The sequence below is a fragment of the Bemisia tabaci genome, chromosome 1 (assembly GCF_918797505.1).
Source record: "Bemisia tabaci chromosome 1, PGI_BMITA_v3".
Lineage (NCBI taxonomy): Eukaryota > Metazoa > Arthropoda > Insecta > Hemiptera > Aleyrodidae > Bemisia > Bemisia tabaci.
The window spans coordinates 69,274,616-69,294,898 of NC_092793.1; the positions used below are offsets into that span (position 1 = coordinate 69,274,616).

Sequence of the window (20,283 nt, forward strand, 5' to 3'; positions counted from 1 at the left end):
CGGGCGCAAATGTTCTCCCGTCAAAAATTCAAAGTTGAGAAATAATATTATAGATGTGAAATTAATTAAACCTCGTCCTGAACATTGAGTCTTATAGAAGGATAACACTCCAGTCTTACAGTGGCGTGGCGCGCTTTGCGATGTATCGATTGATAAGCCATTCTAACCTATGAAAAAAGATCGATCATCAACGAAACGAAAACTATAATAATCGACGTTTTACCATAGCTTCAATTGGGTTAATATCGATAGTCGATTATCACGCCTCGCCGCACTCTTTCAGACCTCTTCTTCTCGGTTCGATGACTTGGTGCGTTTTTGCATAGTCCAATTTGTCGTTTCTCTGACGTAAGATTGTGACACAATTTTCACGTGAACCATGAAAAGTATGGAGTTACACGAACGCCAAGGCTCATTTCAATATGCAGTTATGTTTGTACGTCAGAGGGGCGACGCAATTATACCCAATACATGGATTACATTTTGCAATAAGGAACCATAATTCCTGGCTCTCTTATAAAAGCACATTTCGGCTTAGGGAAACTGATGATTCATATGTTATTTCTAAAATGAGCCAGAAATAGTGGTTCTCTATTGCAAAATGCGATCCATATAATAGTAACCGATTCCACTATGCGTAAAGCAATTTGTCAATCTATCTATCATTGCACATGAACAGTCCGTCATTGGCTGCATGTAAGTTATTCGTTCAGCTGTTCCCGCAGTCTAATTCGCCTCGTTTCTGGAAAGGTCAAGTTTCGAAGCTGGCCCTGCAGGGGTCACGACCCCTTGAAGGGTACCCCACTGATTTTAGAGTGAAACGGACGAAGGTAAAGCAAAACGGCCTGGCTAATGTATATGTCGGCAACACTTTCAGGCGGGAAACGGTTTTTTGCGGTGAAAGTTTCACTTTCAATTTAGCGGATTTGTCGTTTTGCCAACTAGTACCAAGGGCCCATGAGTGAACGCCCGGAGTGAGGTAAAAATAGAGTTTATGTTTGATATAATTTTGTTGGTTGCCGCTTTCAAACTGAAACAAAAATAAAATATCAACACTGATTTCGATTTTCACTTACTTCTCCGTCTTGCAAAAATCTCGGAAGCTTAGCACGACTATTGATAAATTAATGATTGTCATTTATCCTTGCTTCAGGAGCAAACGCAGTTTTTTCTTATTTTTTTAAAAAGAAAAATCATCTCGAAGAATTTTCGAAGCTTACTCTCAACTCAATTTTCAACGGATAACAAGGATATAAAGTTCAAGAAAGGAACAAAAGCTAGAACCTACGGCTTGACGTAACGTTTTGAAACATCTAATTTTTAGCCTTAGTTACTCATATTGTGTTAAGTGTTTTTTGTTTATCCCTTTTACATTTCGGGTTATTACTTTGTTTTCATTTCTATGCGGAGTGCGTCTTTCTGTCTCCTCTTGAATTTCTAACTCGGATTTCAGGGATTAGCTCGATTCCCTCCATTTTTAGTCACCCATTAATTAAGATATACGAGAGCAGCCGGCGGGCTTGGAAGTCCACGAGGCGGGAAAATGTGAACGCCGTGAAAATTCGCGGGACGCTGTTTCGGTATAATGACGTCACGTTATCGATCTCCCCCCCCCTCCACTCCCCTGCCGCTCCTCTTGCTCAGCGTTGCGATTCCCGTCTCAACTTACGCGGTTTATTTTGCCTCTCTTCCTAAACGAGTTGCTGCAACACTGAATACTATTTCATCATATGGGATTTAGACATTCAATACCTGGTAGACACCCTCTCCTGACCTATAGTGGCCGCAGGGTCATGTGAGGGGAGGTTGAGATTTTTTCTAAGAGGTAACGTTTACTCCCCGTTGTTCCAAATGAAATTTCTGGACAAATCGCGGGGCATGGTGTATACTGAATGGTGGTGTATATGCCGCAGGCAATTAGCAATCGCCGGCAGTTTCAAGCGGTTCACACGTTGTTTCAATAAATCGCAATAATGCGCAACGGCATAATGCAATTTTTAAGGGTTCTGGTCTTCAAAAGTATGAGCTTGGCTTGAAGCGCCTTCATATTTTGTGATACTCTACGCTTCGTCACGATGTTAGTTTAGTTGCCTGTCCGATCTCAACCCAACCTATGTCACGGAGTTCGCAATACACGCTCTTCTGAGTTTGCATATTCCTGCCATGTTTTTAAGGATGGAAAAGTGTCTGTTCACATTATAGGCAACATAACTCGCACTTTAATTTTGTCCTTTTATTTTTGATTTTTTTGATATTCTATATTTATTCACCATTCCAAAATATGGCCAAGATACACTTTCTGTGCAACAACTGCAGACTCATTCAGATTGTCACGTAGTGGTAGTGTTCCCGGGTGCATCGTGTGCGAGATCCGCACGCTCTGCCGCTCTTCGTGCTGCTATTGGCTACTTTGCCATTCTGTGATGTCAGGCGTACGAATATTTAAAGATAGGGAAGCGTTTTCCTATAAACTTTTAGTCCGTACGCAGTCCGTGCCGGTACAGGGAAGATCCACACGGCACAGGTAGGTATTTCCGCACGCTTGGGATCATATGACAGCTCGCAGGCGATATTAGAGGGTCAGTACCCAGTTTATTTCCTCAGGATGATATTCGATGAGGCATTTTTGAATAAGAGGAAAAAATAAAACAGGTAGAAATCTCACTGAGCATGAATCGTGCAAAATTAATAAGTATAAGATAGCATCCTGGGAAATTGTGGAGACATTTTAATCCGTAGAAAACTTTTTTTTAAATAAATGAACATTCTTGGGTTCGATTTATGGAATTCATCTGAAGAAATACTCGAAGAAATTTCAAGAAGTTAGGAGCCCACATTTACGTAAACTAGTTTGAACCGGGCTGGTTGGTTTATTCTGCGTGAAAAGGATGTGACATATTTGCACAATTTAGTTAATTTAAAGTGGGTCTACACTCTACAATCTCCAAAAAGAAAAAAAAAATATTAAGATGGCGAAAAAACCATTATCGGTTTGTATTTAGACAAATTTTTATTGCAATCAATCAACTTCACAGAACCATATGGTAAAGGGTGTGTTTCATCACACAAAGTAATTCATAATCATTAGATCCTACTAGATCTTCATAGAGGAACAATTGTATTTATCTTTTCTTATACCATGTGATGATTAAAATTAGTTAAAGATATGCAAAATAAAAGGATTTAATGTTAAATGAGCTTCTCCATTCTTTTTCAATCTTCAAATCATTTCCACGTTGTTCTGATCAAGGCGGAGTATTTAGGCTGACTTCGTTTTTGAATATCCATTTTCGTTCTAATCACGTAATTTGCTCCCAAAGCTAACAACAGGTTTGCACCGTTTTTAGAGGCAGCGCAGGAGAATCTTGTAGTTCCTCCTGAAATCAATTGTATTTCATTTAAAGTAAAAATCTCACGCAAGAAGATTTGTTTGAAGAAAATAGGAAAAGCGAAAAAGAAGGGATCATTGACCGTTGTGAAAAATTACTATCCTCTGAATACTTTAGTAGTGAGTATCATTACCATTCATTTCATTCATTACCATAAATGCTACTTCCTCTCGTAAAATTGCAGTATATTTTTCAATAATTAGCCAGCATTAAAATCTTGCCAAGTTGGTTTTTACTTTAAATTCGCTGAAGGCAGGTTAATATTTACATGAAATCAGAGTATAGTTTTCTAATTTTTTAATGTTAAAACATTTATTTAATGTAAAGATGGAAATATTTCAAATTTTTACAACTTTTTTGTGAGATCAAGGCTGCCACGCAAACAGTATTACGGTTCTGGTAGTTTCCTATTATAAAATGCTGTCTATTGTTAAGGTGCTGGCGAAGTAGTGAGCTCGATAAATAACCACCCCCCCCCCTCCCCCCGATTAATAATGGAGTGACCCTTCAACACTCTCTCTCTCTGGTTTCTCGCGTCTTACGTCCTTACACATCGGCATTAGCAACTCGTGAACTCGTGCAGTGCAAGCACAGTGCAAAATATTGCATGCGTAAAAATCAATGTGCGCCTTCAATTTTGGAACATGCGCTAAGCACAACCACAGTGCACGTATAGTTGCATCAAGGCGTTATTATATGATCATGGTTTCTTCGCGTCCAACGACTGACCCACCGGCTGTTGATAATATATTACAATGTCATTCATTCATTCTTTAATTCGTTTATTTTTTCAAAGCGCATATTTGTTTTACCTGATCAAACGCAGCCAGCTCTTTCTCGGACAGCTTTTGGATGACTGCGACCGAATAACAATCTCCAAGAATATTGTTGATCGTCCTAGCTCTATCCCTGTTCCAAAGAGGGAAAATGAGATACAATTAAAAAAAATAAAAATAAAATAAAATAAAATAAATACAACTTTAAAATGATGTAAAAACGAATCTAAAGTTAAGGGGGAGAAAATGTGACCCTGATCATGCAGACTCACGGTGTCAACGCTTTCAGTTTTCTTTCCTTACCTTAGTTCCACTAGACTTGCCACCAACGACTGTTCCTGAAGGGACGGGATAAGGTGCATGTCTGGATGCATTTAAGCATAACAAAAAAGGCCTAGATAAATATCCCATTGCTGATAGAATTATTTTTCACGAATAGCTCATGTCTATTTTACTGTAAAGATCTCCAAAGCCACAGTTTGAAGGAACTATTTAATAAAATTATAGAAGCCCAAAAAAGTTTTGACAATTTTAACTTCGTCAAATTTTGATTTTGATTTTGAATTAAACTTTAATGAAAGTCCTTCTTTAAAACTTAAGACTATCATAAATTCTAGTTCATATGATATACCATCCGATGGACATTTCAAAGAAAACAGAGTGGAAAAATACACGGAGATTATGTTTAGAAAGCAAGAGTCGCATTTTTTAACCCCTCATTCGAGTTAGGTGATATTCAATTTGAGGGACAAAAATACTTTCTGGCGTACACTGAGGGTTTGTATGCATCACAAATTCATATTGGCGATATTGTTTGCTAAAGTTTTTACACTTTGGCTGGTCGTCCCTTTGAAACAGTAAAATAAAGCATCTCTTGGAATGAGTAGGAAGAGTTGTTAGGTAACCCAGGATTTCGCGAAAAGTCCGAGAAAATATATGAGGATTGCGTGGAAAAGGCACAAGGATTGCGCGAATAGAAACCTTAACATCTGATACAGGAATGCGCGAATTTAAAATGAAGTTAGTTTCAGGTAGAAGTTTGGCAAAAACAGAAACAGTTGGAAAATAAACGCATTTTTGTGTTAACGCTAGTTCAAGCTAGTTTGGTGACAAGTCATCGATGTCTTACCTCCTGATGATAAATGAAGTGAAAAGATATAATAATGGTCGTGGGTATAAAGAACTTTTCAAACTTTTCTCGGGAAAATATTTAATCGGGAGAAACGAGGCAACGTTGGAATGCTCATACAGCGTCGAAACAGAACATAGGCCTTTTCAGCTCTATTATTCGGTGTTGCGATTATTCTGACGCGAGTTTGAATAATCGCGCCTAACACAGTGCAGCCGGCGTTAAATGTTTAATAGCGCCTGCAAGACCTTAGGAATACTTCACGTGTTGCGCCAAACAGTGCGGTCGGCTTGAGGCCAATATTAGTGCCTACAAGACTGCATGAATACTTCTCGCATTGCGCCAAACGCAGTGCAGTCGGTCAGTTGGCGTGAAACGCATATTGGCGCTTAAGACTGTGGGACGGCTATAGGACTGCGTGTTATCATTCTTGACCTTTTGCTCCAGTTTTTACTATAATAAAAGTGAAAATATGTATCCTCGTCGTGAGGACTCAGAAACTCGGATGATATTAATTTTTTGGCGGGTTACATTGAGAGGAAATAGAACAAAGGAAAAATATCGCGTCTAAATTTTCGATACTTTTATTTGAGATCACTTAGGTAAATTCGCGGAAACTTTTCAGAGAAACTGTGTGTAGCTCTTTAAAAATCTTTATTAAAGATAGAACATAAAAGTAGTGTATAACGTTGCAATCAGAGCGTTATGGTTAAATATACGGTTTCTTTCGGGTGCACCCGTCGGGGTTGGAATCCATTTATCTCTTTAAAAAACTTGAACATGGTTGCTCTACGATTTTTTACGTGCACTTTTTTTTCAGTGGTTGGCGGCCGCGTTGCGGCCACAGGCCCCTAGTTCGCTTTTTAAATGTCTGTGAAAGCTCTCTGGGCCATTCGTGCCGCGAGGGATATCCATCGAGGGAGACAAGCCCGTAAGTGAGGAGGGGATGACCAGTCCTCCGCAATGTAGTTATCTATCACAAACTACCAAGGTTGCTAGATTAGCACTTCCTCGTTGAATATTGAATATTCGTTCAAACATGTGGGCTCGAAGCACCAGAAAGATTCACACACTATGCATCGCCAAAAAGTTAAAAAAGAGGGCACTCGCGCAATCCTATGGCAGCCGTCCTACAATGGAGATGTTGCATGCGTGAGGGATTTGATTGAGGGATTGACCATTGATTCTTATGTAAAAGTTCGCGAGAAACACGATGGTGCCACTGGTTTTTTCTGAAATCATCTCCCAAGATCAAAAAAAGCTCTCAAAGTGAGGCCAAAATGGAGGGGATATACCCCCCCCCCCCCTGAGAGTCCACCTCTACATCAAAACAAACTCTCCATGCAAAGATAGGGAGCAAATACATCAGGAAGGATGCCGTGTTTTCAGTTTTGGAGTCCCTCTAAGAGTCCCCAAATAAAGTGGCAACCCTGCTAATGTATTTGCTCCCTATCTTTGCATGGAGAGCTTGTTTTGATGTAGAGGTGGACTCTCAGGGAAGGGTGGGATATCCCCTCCATTTTGGCCTTACTTTGAGAGCTTTTTTTGAGCTTGGGAGTTGATTTCAGAGAAAACCAGTGGCACCATCGTGTTCCTCGCGAACTTTTACATAAGAATCAATGGTCAAATCGCAAATCCCTCACACATGCAACTTCTCCATTTGACCCGTTGTTTTTTTTTCCTCTTTAATGCCGAGGCAAACTTCAACTATCCGTATCCCTAATCTTTAAAAATAAATTTACTCTTAGCTGTTTAGGGATACTTATCCGACAATGTGTGTATTAAATAATCTTACAATATAAACTCGACTGCAAAAAGGAGAGACACATCCTCAACGGGAGCTCGAATTAAGTTGCACAATGCTACAACATGGACCAAGCAAGCACTTGGGACAGTGCTCAAAGACATGGCCAGAAATGTGACTGTCACCCTGAAAGAAAAAAAAGATAGTTCAGTTGTAATTTGTTTAATATTATTCTTATTTTGAAGAATTTAAAATTATAACCGAATGAAGTTGGAAGTATCAGAATTTTCATGATAATTCAATATTTACAAGCTTTCCTGTGTGTTTTCCCTTTAGTGTACTTCGCGTGGACAATCGTGTGTGATTTTAACGTCAGGACTACATTTATTTTGTAATACCTACGTATGTAAGTTTTAAGAAGCACTGAAGATGGCCTCCACGAGGGACCGAAACGAAAGCAGAAATTGCGAAAACATAGGACTGGAAGCTTACCCTAGCGCACTAGAGCGCTCTGCGACTCCCAATCGTCATTGGAATCGATCTTCCCACAGATCATCAGACAAATGACACCTTCGACAAACACAATACCTACATTTATGGAAAAATGCAGGGCATTCTAATTGGACTGCATTTTGCAATTTGGAACTATAAATTCTAGCCCGGTTTAAAAACAACATATTTGCCATTAGTTTCCCTATGCACATAAGTGTTTTTCCAGAAGAGCCAGAATTTATAGTTCCAAATTGCAAAATGCAGTCCAATTTATCTTCAGTTTTCATTTTTACTTTATTTTTGAAATACAATACAATTACCGTCAGTTCCAGGTATCGTTGAGAGGCTGGTTACTTTGCCGACTTTGTTTCATTGCTGCGACAATTAGTCGCAATCGTTCATCCGAAAATGACTGATTTTCTTACAATACTTCGATGATTTATTTATTAACAATAGAATTCGCGTACTGGATGAATCTTACCACAGATTGACGAGGTCGTCAATTTCAAGGGCGATGCTGTTCATCTGCGCTATGAACATGATTCCGACGGCCATGTACACACCGGTCCCATTCATGTTCAAGTTACCTAGCGGTAAAATAAAGCGCGTCACCCTCTTGTCCATCTTCACTTCTTCCTCCAGAATTTTGAATGTTACAGGCAGGGCTGCACTCCTTGGAGGAAAAACATTCGATTAATTTCATTCATACACTCTGAAATGCAAAACGAATTTAATGAGTTGCACCTCGGAGAAAAATCGGACTCATCCCTGGTAAAAATTGGCGATAAGAGCTGCGTTTCAAAATACCATAGGAATTCTTATAGCCGACTAAAAAAGGCTACAGAAAATCATATAGCTGGCTGTAGAATGCGGAGAAAATCATACGGCCGGGCTATACGAAGCGATAAAAAATTATGCTGCCGGGCTATACAGTTCCCATCGCCGGGCTTTACACTTTATCGCCTGGCTGCTGCTTTTTCGCCATCGATTATAAAAGGCTATAAGAAATTGTGTAGAAATCCGTGTGCTTTGGAAATCATTAAGTTTGATACGAAACCACCTTAATATCTACAAAACACACATTAGATTTTCCTTTAATACATATCTTTTTTTCATCAATTAAAATGAGAATAATCCATACAGGATGTGCAAACATTTCAAAATCATGAGTTGAATAACGCTGACTCCGCCAGATTAAATATTAGGGCCTAACACGAAGCGGAGCGGCGACGCACTGGCGCCTACAAACCTAACAAGGATACTTCACGCATTGCGCAACGCGTGAAGTATCCTTGTTAGGTTTGCAGGCGCCAATGCGCGTTTCGCGCTGGTTGTCCGCCTGCCGCGCCGCAGCGTGCCAAAGCAAATATTCACTGAATTTCACTGGCGCTTGAAGCAATTATTTCACACCAGAGGTATTGCGCAGTATCATACGAAACTGAAGGCGCTCTAATATATTAGGAATGGCAGACATTCATCAAAAGTACGGAGCTTTCCTCGCAAAATAAATCAAGATACGTACGGCCCAAAAAGAGAGCAGTAGTCCAAAAACTCACTAAGTCCTAGCATCCGTAATTAGTAACGTTTAGCATACACTTTATCGCCTGGCTGTTGCTTAGTCGCCATCGGCTATAAAAGGCTACAAGAAAGTGTGTAGCCGGCTATAGAAGCTATCGGAAATCTTACAGCCGGCTGTAGGTCTATGGTATTTTGGAACACAGATTCTACTGCCAATTTCTACCAGGGTCCTTCTCCTCTATTATCAGAAAATTGGCTCTAAGTGAATATTGTGAATAAAAATATAAAAAAAAACTAGCTTTTTTGGCAGTTTCTTCTCACATGAAGGAAAAACTCGTTGATTCAAGGAGGGTATTTGAAATTCTAAACGGTAGGATCTAATTGATAAAATTGTGGTTGTTAAATTTTGAATATTCACGATGAAATTTATCTACCATGTGTGGCCGTTTACGCGGGGAAAGGACTCTTAGTCTCCGTAGGCAATATTTCCAGCAGACACAGTGGCGAGGCGTGCTTTGCGATGCATCAATTGAACGTATTTCTATCAAAGAGAACTATCAGCATTAAGACATGAGCCCTGAGACCCATAATAATACACGCATAATAGGGTTCATGTCATAATGTACATAGTTCCGTTTGATAGAAATACGTCCAATTGATCTGCCACTTATGGTTATGGGAAAGGATCGACGAATACCTTAATTGTCGACTCTTTCCCATAGCCTCAAATGGGGAAATATCGATAATCGATCATTCAAGCCTCGCCACTGTCCTATTTAAGCTGGGTCCACCGGTCCAACTCCCGTATTTTAAGATCTCGTCGGAAATCTGATTCTTGTGTCTTAAAGAGCACATTGAGAACGATTCGGCTAATTTTTAAGGCAATTAAGGGCGTAATGTTGCAACTGATAAACCTGTGCCCTGACCATTGCAAATTAGAATTTTGAGTCGTTTTTTCTGGAAACTTTCATTTTTGAATTGTGAGCATAAAATCGCTGTAGCTTTGATTCAATCTGAAATTTTTGAGGATTTTGTCCAAATTACAAGTTATTAAAGTACTCTTGCTCTGAATTCTAGTGCCCACGGCTCAATTGTAAGTTTTTTTACTCTAGGAACTTTTTTCCTCGCGATTGGAGAACTCTTGCTCCAAAATTTTAGTTGATGTAACCCCTGTCGATTTTTCTCGATATTCGACGGGAAAGAAAATCTCGAGATAATGCGCTTAGCCTATGTAGTTCGAGGCGTAGAATCGATTGCGCTTGGTCTCGAGACTCAAACCAGAGATCTCTCTGAGCCGAGAAACGACTTTTTTTGACAGTTTCTGACTGTTTTTGGCTGTTGTGGCCGCTTTCGAGAATTCACTCCCTCATTCACCAGTTATGAGCTCCAGTCAACTCGTGTGGAGCAATTTAGACCAGAACATTGTACTCAACGGATCATTTTACAGTGGACTACTTAACTTCATTTCAGCTCGAAGGCCACGCACAGTTGTTAATTTAAATTTCATTATATATATCCTTTCAAAGAAAGGCGTCCGGATCATGACAGGTTATTTTGCTAATTGGCTATATTTTAGTGAAGGACTATACCAAGTTCTTCAAAAGTATGCATCGACTTTTCACTTACTTGGAAGCGGCGACACAAGCTGTGAGAAGGGACGGTCCTAAATACGAGTAGTACTTAAAAGGATTCTTCCGAATGAAGAAGAAATAGATCAGTTGAATGATGATGACATGGTATATGGCTAGAGCGACCAGAGTTGTGAGAATGAACCACGCTAGACGATCCACCGTAGAGCCTATATCTGGCACCGATGCAATTTTTCCACAAATGACGCTGCCCACACCTAAAGGCGTGAACCTGCCAAATCATAAACACCTGATTATCAATCATTTTCACTTCTTTCTACTTATTATCATCGTAACTGATGACACTCTACCTTATGATTGATACTTGAGGATTTCACAGCTTTTTAAGTCACCTAGGTTTAAAATTGAAAGTTTGAGGTGTGCTGAATATATTTGTATCACATTTTGTCGATGATTTCCAATTATTGACAAAAATGAACTAACCAATGGTTCATTTTCCTACGTATTTTCATTTGCCCCTTTTAATTTCCTTTTTTTACTTTTCTGATAATATTTTCCTTTCTATCAACAAAAATGATGGCAACAGTTTTAAAAAACTACGAGTAGAAATATTTGCTGCGAATTCAAGCTAATTATATTTTAAGCATCAATGAGAGAAGTAGTTACGACGTGTCTATTTAATAACTAAAGCTTGTGATTTTTGGCCTACTCAATGAATTGAAGGAGCCTTTTTTGCATCATGAGTATCTATTAATTGACATAATATTTTAATCCTATTCCCACCTCAATATTTCTTAGTCCCAATAGGAATTTACCTTCATACCGGGGGACAATAAAGTTCCAATTAGAACCTGTCCTTTCTAATAACCTCGTTCTTTAATCGTCAAAGATAATCCGATTTTATAAATACCGAAAATGTATGACTGTTTAAAGCGGGCAAATCCATGAGGCAGCGTTTGTCACCTACCAAATGACCCCTAGCAACAGCTTCATCAAGACTTTATATACTGCTGAGAAAAAGTTGATGACAAGTTCGCGTTCAGATCCAATGGTTCCTAAGACAGAGCCGAACATAACACAGAACATAACCACTCCGATCATGTTGGTTCCCGGTCTGAAATATAAAAGTAATGAATTATTCATAGACCTCATTCACAGTCTTTGAAAGTCGTTTTGGAGTGCCAGCTCAAGTCAGTAAACCAAAAAATTTACAAAGGAAATACAGGTATTTTTCTCACATTTGAGCACATAAACTCTCCGCGCATTTCCCATCATTCAATTCATCAAGGAACAGTATGACTGGGCGTATAGATAAAAAATTCAGTGTGTAATAGGAACTTTATTGCAAACCAGAATGTGGTTATTTTTAGAATCATCCATAACTTTAGTAGGTGAGCAAAACAACTCACTTAAATTTCCATTGCAATTGGACTGCATTTTGCAATTTGGAACATATATATTCTGGCTCTTCTGGAAAAACACCTATGTACTTAGGAAAACTAATGGCACATACGTTGTTTTTAAACCGGGCAAGAATGTACAGTTCCAAATTGCAAAATGTGGTCAAATTAAAAATCCTATCGATGGCTGAAGTGCGAAACCACGTATTTCCGGTCGCAACGTTGCAGACTGCTTCCTGTCATATTTTACTTTTTCCTAGTAAAACTAATCACGTTTTTTTTTCAAAAAAAAAAAAAAAAACCTCCTTGATTTTTCCTCTTTATTGGTAGAATTTTCTGTTTCAATTCCAATATGCAAAGTTGGTTCGTTTCTATTCGAGAAAATAAAATAAAAGAGGATATTTTGAAACACGTCAATGGAGAAACGTGGTTTTGCACTTCAGCCACCGATATTATTCTCCCTGTCTCTGAAACTTTTGAATAAGTATTGTTAAATATATGAGCAAACCTTGTATCGATCGTTTTTTTGTATGTGCCATTCGTCCCAGGAATCAACTCGTATTTTGTGTAAGTCTGAAATGTAATTTTACACTAATTAATAATATACTCGATTTATCCAACATTCACGATCAAAGGAGGTCAAAGAAACAAATGTTTCATGTTCCGCCACTTTGGACATCATACTTATCTCTTGTGTCAAATTGCAATTAATTTGAAGAAAGAACTTTCGATCAGAAACGGACTCAAAAAATGATATATGGTACGCTGACCGTGTGGGCTAATTTTGAAATTGATAGACAAAGCTATAAGCAAAATGGACAAAGATAAAATGGAGCGATCCTCTTGGCGAAAGGCGGTGATTACAAAGGACGAAAGGGACTAATAGACTGAATAAAGGCAACCCCTAAGAAACCATATAGTTAGACTTCATCATTTTCCCCCTTTGTCCATAAGAACCACCTGTTTCAACCAATAGGATCCCTTCATTTCCCCTCTGTCTTATTTGTCGATTACTTTGTCTAAGAATTTCAATAATCAGCCTACAACCTAACATGCAGATAGATACTTCATGAATTCTCTCAACAGTGAAACTACCAAACCAAAAATCTCGATTCTGGCATTTAAAGATTTCTATCCATACTTTTTCCAAAATAATATTTTTTAAAACTTTTTTTCGGAAAATATTCTAGAGACAACGATAAAAATCGCACGAGAATGTTTTTTAAAATCGATGATGAGGTCTTCATGTACCTATATAGAGATGAGTGGCAGGAGATATGCACCGTCGCAAACTGAGAGACGTGCTTTGGACGTTTCACCATCTCCTGACATAAATTTTTTTAACTTCCGAGGATAAACATTGAAAAATAAAAAAAAAAAAAAAACCTGAAATTTTTTATCACTTGACTTGTTACTTTCAGGATAACATAGTAGGCGCTTATCTACATCATTATTGGTAAAAATTGAAACAATACCTACGGTTTCCAAGGCTGCTAAAAATATATTATCGGGTAGGATATTCCTGAAAAAAAGGAGAAAAAAGTTAAGATACAAAACCGTCAAAAGCACATTTTAAAACGAGTTTTTTCAATCGAGTTACACAATTTAAATTAGGATCTTGCTGCTCCATGAAATCTGAATTTGGTTCTTTAGTTTCATACCTATTTAATTTTTTTTCAAAAGGATCAAGCGCAAAATGGCTCAGAAGCATTTTCATGAGGAGTGAGAGGACAAGCTGTACCTAAGTGTCTGTAAGCATTCGACGTCTAGTTGGACTGCATTTTGCAATTTGGAACTATAAATTCTGGCCCGGTTTAAAAACAACGTATGTGCCATTAGTTTCCCTGTGCACATAAGCGTTTTTTCAGATGAGCCAGAATTTATAGTTCCAAATTGCAAAATGCAGTCCAGTTGCTCTTGATGCTCTTTCTGAAGGTTGTTTCGGTCTATTCGAACGAGCGTTAAAAATTCCGTGAACTACCGACAAAAGATCTTTGTACTCACCTGAAGTTAGTGAAAAGCTCTGCCCAATAAAACTCTGACAATAAGATATACATAATTTTGATGGAATTTCTTGGTTGAGTTCATTACTACCACCCTCCCCCCTAATCCTCGAAAAAATTATTTACTAATATAATCGATGCATTTGGTCGCGCCTACGTAGTTTCTATACATCAAATAAACGTCTTTGCGCCAGACCTCGGGTCGTATTTGACGCATTTATGCTAAAAGGAAGTATGCTTCACACCAATCATATTCTTATAGTTCCTTTTAGCATAAATACGTTCTATTCATAGTCGTTCCTTGAACAGTCTCTTTTTTTGGACAGGCCATATACATATATGGTATATACATTGGAACTAAGAGAGCTTTAGCAAGTATTATTCATATCATCATAAAAAACGATTTTTGCAAACCTCGGGTTAAATTCAGTAGCGCAACTCTGGAATTGGAACTTTTAAAGGGATTATAATGATTTTCTGCTATAAACAGGGTCCGATTTAGGATTTTAAGGTTTATAGGCGCAGTCTGTATTGCGAGGCCCCTACAATGCAACTCGGTGATGAAAGTTTATACTTATTCTTTCCGGATATAATGCCGTTCAAAATTACTGATTCCCACGTGTATTGCTGATTTTTTGCACAGCATGGTGTATCTCATATCAAACCTTACCTTCCCATATCGAGAAACCCATCGTGGATAGAGGTCTGAGCCTGGAGACCGGGCGATCTATCCTCGCCTACTTTTATCGCGGAGCCACCTGGATGCATAATTGAAGCCGCGACCAGGCCCAGAAGCACATTTAAAGTTGTTGTCGCAAAGAAGTAGACTATGGTTCGCACTGCTATTTTTCCATTTTTATGGATGTTCAAAGATGCCGTACCTTGAATTGAAAAAGAAATTGAAATCATTGCAAAAGAATTGAGTTTCAACGTAAAAAGAAGAGAAGATTCAGACTCAAAACATTCAGCACCATTGTGCTACTAAGATTGTACATGATGTTTTTGACTGTTCATATGTTCATATATAAAAAAAAAATCTTGATTACGCGTTTTCTCATACTGAATCAAGTTTTTTTTTTGTTTTAGAATTATTCTGTAAATGTCGGTCCTGCTTTTGGAGGGGATACTTACAATTGCAGTTGGCGCCTTTGGTGAAGTACGATCGATGAAATAGCGGACCCGGGAGGTTTTTGAGGCAACAGAGATGGTTTACTCGGCCGTGCTGAGGAAAAACGCCGTATGGACATTCGAGAATTGTCAAATTTCTCCGAATAAAACATGTGTTTTTGTTGGAAAGTCATGCTTATTTTTCCTTGAAAATCTCAGACATTTTAGATTAGATTGCGGGCAAAATTGTCGAAAAATTTTAAGAAAAATGTTAAAATTTTCCCGGTAAATTCGTTATTAATTGAAGGAGATATGGCAACGTCTGGAGGCTCATATGACGTTCTTCCTTAGCACGGCAGTACGGGCGTAGATCCGCTAGTATTTCTAGAAAGGATCGCGTCAAGAATGAGACGGTGCGCGAGATCATGGATGCCTAACGACTATTGCGCTTGGTATCATGACGAAATAATTTATATGGTATGGTCATGCTCAGAGATGGCAGGAGACAGGTTGCGCAAGAAGATCCTAGAATGGATTCCTCCTGGAAAAAGGCGCAGAATACGCCCAGTAAAGGGGTGATCGGGTAGGACTGAAGCAGAAATGTGATGCTCAATCTCCGAAGGGTTGTGGGTCAATCGACGGCAATGGCGGTTAGGTGATCGTATGGCGCCAGGAAGTGTTTTGAACCGAGTATATTCATTACAATTCCCTTTTACGAATGTTTCGATGCAATGGACCCACAAGATTGTACACTCAAAGTTTTACACACAAGATTTAGGATTCAGATTTTAGATTTCAGAGGAGGTTCAGATTTTACACACAAGATTTAGGAAAGTCTTAAGACCTAAGCTAGGAGAAAAGAAATAAGATTTGGTGTACCTATTTATACCCATGATTACAGTACAGAGCGATCATTAAAATATTGTTGAAAGGTCTAGACGAGTGAAACAGATCGACGTACCAATTATGATGCAAGAAATGACGAAAGGTAGGATCAACAATTTTAGTGCCCGTAGAAAGAGTTCTCCAGGGTATGAGATCATCACTATGGTGTCGGGCGTTAGCTCCAAAGATCTAAGAATGAAACCTGAAACAAACCAAAGTATTTTAAGGTATAATTGCCGGGATGTAGTTTTCGGCAGTGGGGGCTGATTTCTGAAATTCTAACAAAACCTCTCATTTCTTCGTCGTGCTGAACTTTCATGCTCCGGTAAGAGATTTCTACTCCAGTCTTCCATGCTTTATTTTTAGAGATTGCCTCAAGTTAAAATGAGTATTTTTCGGAATTTCATACCTGAACACGTTTTTCGCCCAAAAAAGGGTTGTTATGAAGACATTTATTTCAGCGCAAAGATGCTAAATGCTGAAGTTGCTGACACAATTTTGTAGTAAAAATGAGCGACAGAGGCATTATAACACCGATGGCTAAAGTGAAAAATGTAAGTTACTCAGCGAAAAAAATGAAATTGAAAAATTCCAAAGTGGAAACATTTTTACGTAGGTGATTATTGGTTTCATGATAAATTTAAATATTACTCGTTTCATGAGAAATTTAAATATTATTTGTGAGATGAACTGAAATCATGCTTAAATATACTCACCCAGAGCGCCACCAGCTATCACGCCTAGGAATGTGCCCACCAAGAGTCCATTTTTTCTTAGATGCTCGACAATTTTGATGAGTGGCCTGGTATTTTCTTGAGGGGTCTTCTCTTCTCTTGAGCTTTCCGGCATGATCGAATCTGAGAAATTGTGCGTGCATTAATTTGCAAAGCATAAACGTCAATGAGATTGCTTTTTGAGCAATTAGATTGGTAAAGCCGATCCGATTTAGTTCTGATTTTCTTACGGCTATTCTGCCTCTAAATTCGTACGATATCTCGACGCGGTTTTACGCAGTCGCTGCCGACGAGCCTAAGTTGTACCAACGTTGATACAGCGTTTTTTTGAAAATTTGATGCAAATTCTCGAAAAAAAAAAATCTCTAAAAGAATCAGCACAAACCTCTTACGATGTATATCAGTGATATTTATATTTTAAACTATAACTTGACAAAAAATGATGGTAACTTTGGTGAGAATGTTTGGACAGCGGATTACGGAAAATATGGCTCGTAATAATTCCTAGCGATATTGCGAATTAACTTTTACGATCTATACGTATACTTTTAACTTCTATGCCGTGTATAAAATAACCCAAGTGGCACAGATTGCAATGGATTGTAAATTCACTATATTGCCGTCGATATCGTAGTGTTGTGTATGTTGCCTATTCACTAATTGAAGGGGCTCTTCCTTTTTCTTTCAATTTTTAAACCAGCTTTTAACTAAAATAAGAACTTGTCTCCACAACAGAACTCTGGCACTATGAACGATTCATAGGTACAACTCCCAAACCACTGATCTCAATTTGCGACGTCGCAGACTCCCACTCATACTTTGTTCATTAAACCGAAAACCCTTCAACGTCGATTCTTAAAAACTTATTCGCGACTTTTCCTCTTGGTTCGTAGAGAATTATTTTTGAAAACTTCAAGGGACGATGTTGATTTTTTATCCTTCAAGAGGATAAAATAGGAGCGGAAATTTTAAAGCACCTCAGACAAGACACGTGGTTTAGAAGTTTCACCGTCGAATTATTAGCTGCATTCGTATTTATTTTCCTTCCAACCACGGCGCTACTTAATACAAACGGCAAAATAAAAAGAGAAAAGTAAAAAATCTTACCTTTACAATCACTTTATAACAAGAAAAAAAAAAGAAGAAGAAAGAGTCTATTTCTTGGAGAAATGCGACGATCCCTTCGGAGCGAGCATCATAGGCGAGTATAAAAACGGAGGTGCGTAGTGGCGCGGAAGACACGGTAAACTGCCGTGAGTAAGGCACGGGTTTCGATGACGCAAAAGTGAAGATACGCTCCGAGCAGAACAGGTTTTGAGAGTCATCAAAACCCGGAGGATGACCGTATTTCGTGGGAGAAAGGCGCCCGGCGCGCACGGGCACACTAGCCCGGCGGAAGTTCTCGTCTCTTGGCCTGTGTAAAAAAGCAGAGGTTCATACCTCAAGGACGCTCATCAAAAATACCTCCTCTTTGTTTTGTTTTTAATTCTATTTTGATTTATTTTTATTTTATTTTGACTTCATTTTTATGAGTGCCATGGTGGATCTTCAGCACTTTTGAAAACGATAGGACAGTCGATCAACCGGTTGATAATGTTTACATGGGTAACTGAGCATCCCGGTGTGTTTATTCCGGTTGTGTCTCTTGCAGATGAAGTTCCTTCGGACAAATATTCGTGATATACACACCACCTAAGCACACCCTCGATATTTTTAGAGGTGTGAAGTTTAGGACATATTTTTAAAAAGTACTCCGACTTCATACCATGCGAAAGTACCTAAAGTATTCGCACACAAGTGTTGACCGAGAAACACTGTGTAATAACTTTAAAAGTATACTCTGAGCGAGTATAACATCTGGAGGGGGGGGGGGGATTGCGATTTCCACCATAGGACGTATTTTTGGAGTTATTTCGAAATGTTTCCCGGTCAAATCTTTTGTACGGGTACTTGAGCGTGATGTGACGATGGCAGTTCTTTGAGGCAATACCCTAAAACTCAAAAATGATCAATTTTACTTCATTTTCCAACTGGGAACTATAAATTGTGGCTCGACCGGAAAAACACGTATATGAATACGAAAACTGCATTCGTTGTTACTACAGCCAGATATTGTAGTTCCTTATTGCAAAATGCAGTCCAAGAGATCGATTAACTGGACTGCATTTTGCAATTTGGAGCTATAAATTCTGGCTCATCTGAAAAAAACACTTATGTGCATGGGGAAACTAATGGCACGTGCGTTGTTTTTAAACCGGGCCGGAATTTATAGTTCCAAATTGCAAAATGCAGTCCAACTAACGAGTAGTCCTCCAAATGCTGCAGAGCCGCCGTAAAAGAGTCCTAAGTCAGATCTAGGAGGGTAAAACAATTTAAGGTAGTTTTGATATGTCATCATATGCCCTATAGGAGCGATACAAGAAGGACGCAGTAGCCATCTGAAATAGTCCAGTCACACACGGAATGCTAAGTTAAACCTGGAAATCGGAGCAAATCGAGTTGAAAAGATAATAAGTTGAAGTAAAATGAAAGAACAATATGAATGTACTTTAAATGTTGAATTAAGAGGGAAAAACTGAAATCGCCTGATTTAAAGATGCCTGGGTCACGGGCCCGAAGTAGCGCGACCCATTCGGAGGGAGCGAGAGAGCACACACACGAGACTGAAAAAAAAAAATTTAATTTCAACGGTGTCTTCATCAATGGCAGCCATCCGATGGATCCGTCTATTGAGCTCGGCAAAGCAGGCGAATCAGGGAATGAGAAGTTGGCGCGCTACCAAGTAACTACAAGTAACGCTCAGGTATGCACCGATTTGTTATAGTTGGCGCGAATATTCCGAATGACGCTCTCATGGGCGGGAAGTTATGAATCGTGACTCAGAGTCGTATTTGGCGCGGTCGAGCACAGGGGAGAATTTCATGAGCCGCCGCCCACCAGCGGCGAACTATGATCCAAAACTCGAGAACGGAAGAAAGAAGTCGGATAATGACTGAAAGATCATGAAAGTTTCGTAACTGATGTTTTTTGAGTCACTAGATCCGAATTTGATGTCAAATTGCCTACATTTTAACACCCTGACCTATAAATTGTGGGCAAGTTTATGGTGCGCTGCGGCGCGGCGTGCTGCCAGCTCGAAACGCGCACTAACGCCTACAAACCTAAGGGGATACTTCAAGCATTGCGCAATGCGTGAAGTATCCCTTTGGGTTTGTAGGCGTCGGTGCGCGTTTCGCGCTGGCAGCACGCCGCGGCTCTCCCGGCGGGCGATTTCTTGCGGGGAGAGCTCCCTGGCGAAGAAACTCGTGTATCGTGTACATTTTTTTTTTTTTAATTGTTGACTTTTAAAATTACACACTGGTCGTGTGAAGTAATTAGTGAACTCTCAACGCTAGATGAAGGGTAGTAATGAAAAGTTTTAAGGTCCGGGCCCCAAGCACGGAGGGGGGGGGGCTCCGAGGGACATCCCCCGAGAAATTTTAGAATTTATACGACTTATCGGACGCATTTTGAAGCT

General features: G+C 39.2%; 1 protein-coding gene across 2 annotated transcripts; it reads right to left on the bottom strand.

The window, feature by feature from the left end:
* Positions 1-1,452: 1,452 nt before the first annotated feature.
* Positions 1,453-19,449, bottom strand: LOC109031618 (excitatory amino acid transporter). 2 transcript variants are annotated; one of them, XM_072306085.1, is made up of 13 exons: positions 19,315-19,449; positions 17,874-18,180; positions 16,749-16,889; positions 16,109-16,234; positions 14,711-14,921; positions 13,517-13,559; positions 12,546-12,610; positions 11,605-11,751; positions 10,675-10,908; positions 8,012-8,203; positions 7,090-7,224; positions 4,202-4,298; positions 1,453-3,377 (listed from the first exon to the last, which is right to left on the bottom strand). In XM_072306085.1, the coding sequence occupies exons 3-13, from the start codon at positions 16,879-16,881 to the stop codon at positions 3,321-3,323; spliced, it is 1,440 nt and encodes a 479-aa protein (XP_072162186.1). In that variant the 5' UTR covers positions 16,882-16,889; positions 17,874-18,180; positions 19,315-19,449; the 3' UTR covers positions 1,453-3,320. The 2 variants fall into 2 exon arrangements, with proteins under 2 accessions (XP_072162186.1, XP_072162187.1); XM_072306086.1 differs by lacking the exon at positions 19,315-19,449 and having other exon boundaries at positions 17,874-18,744.
* Positions 19,450-20,283: the final 834 nt, after the last annotated feature.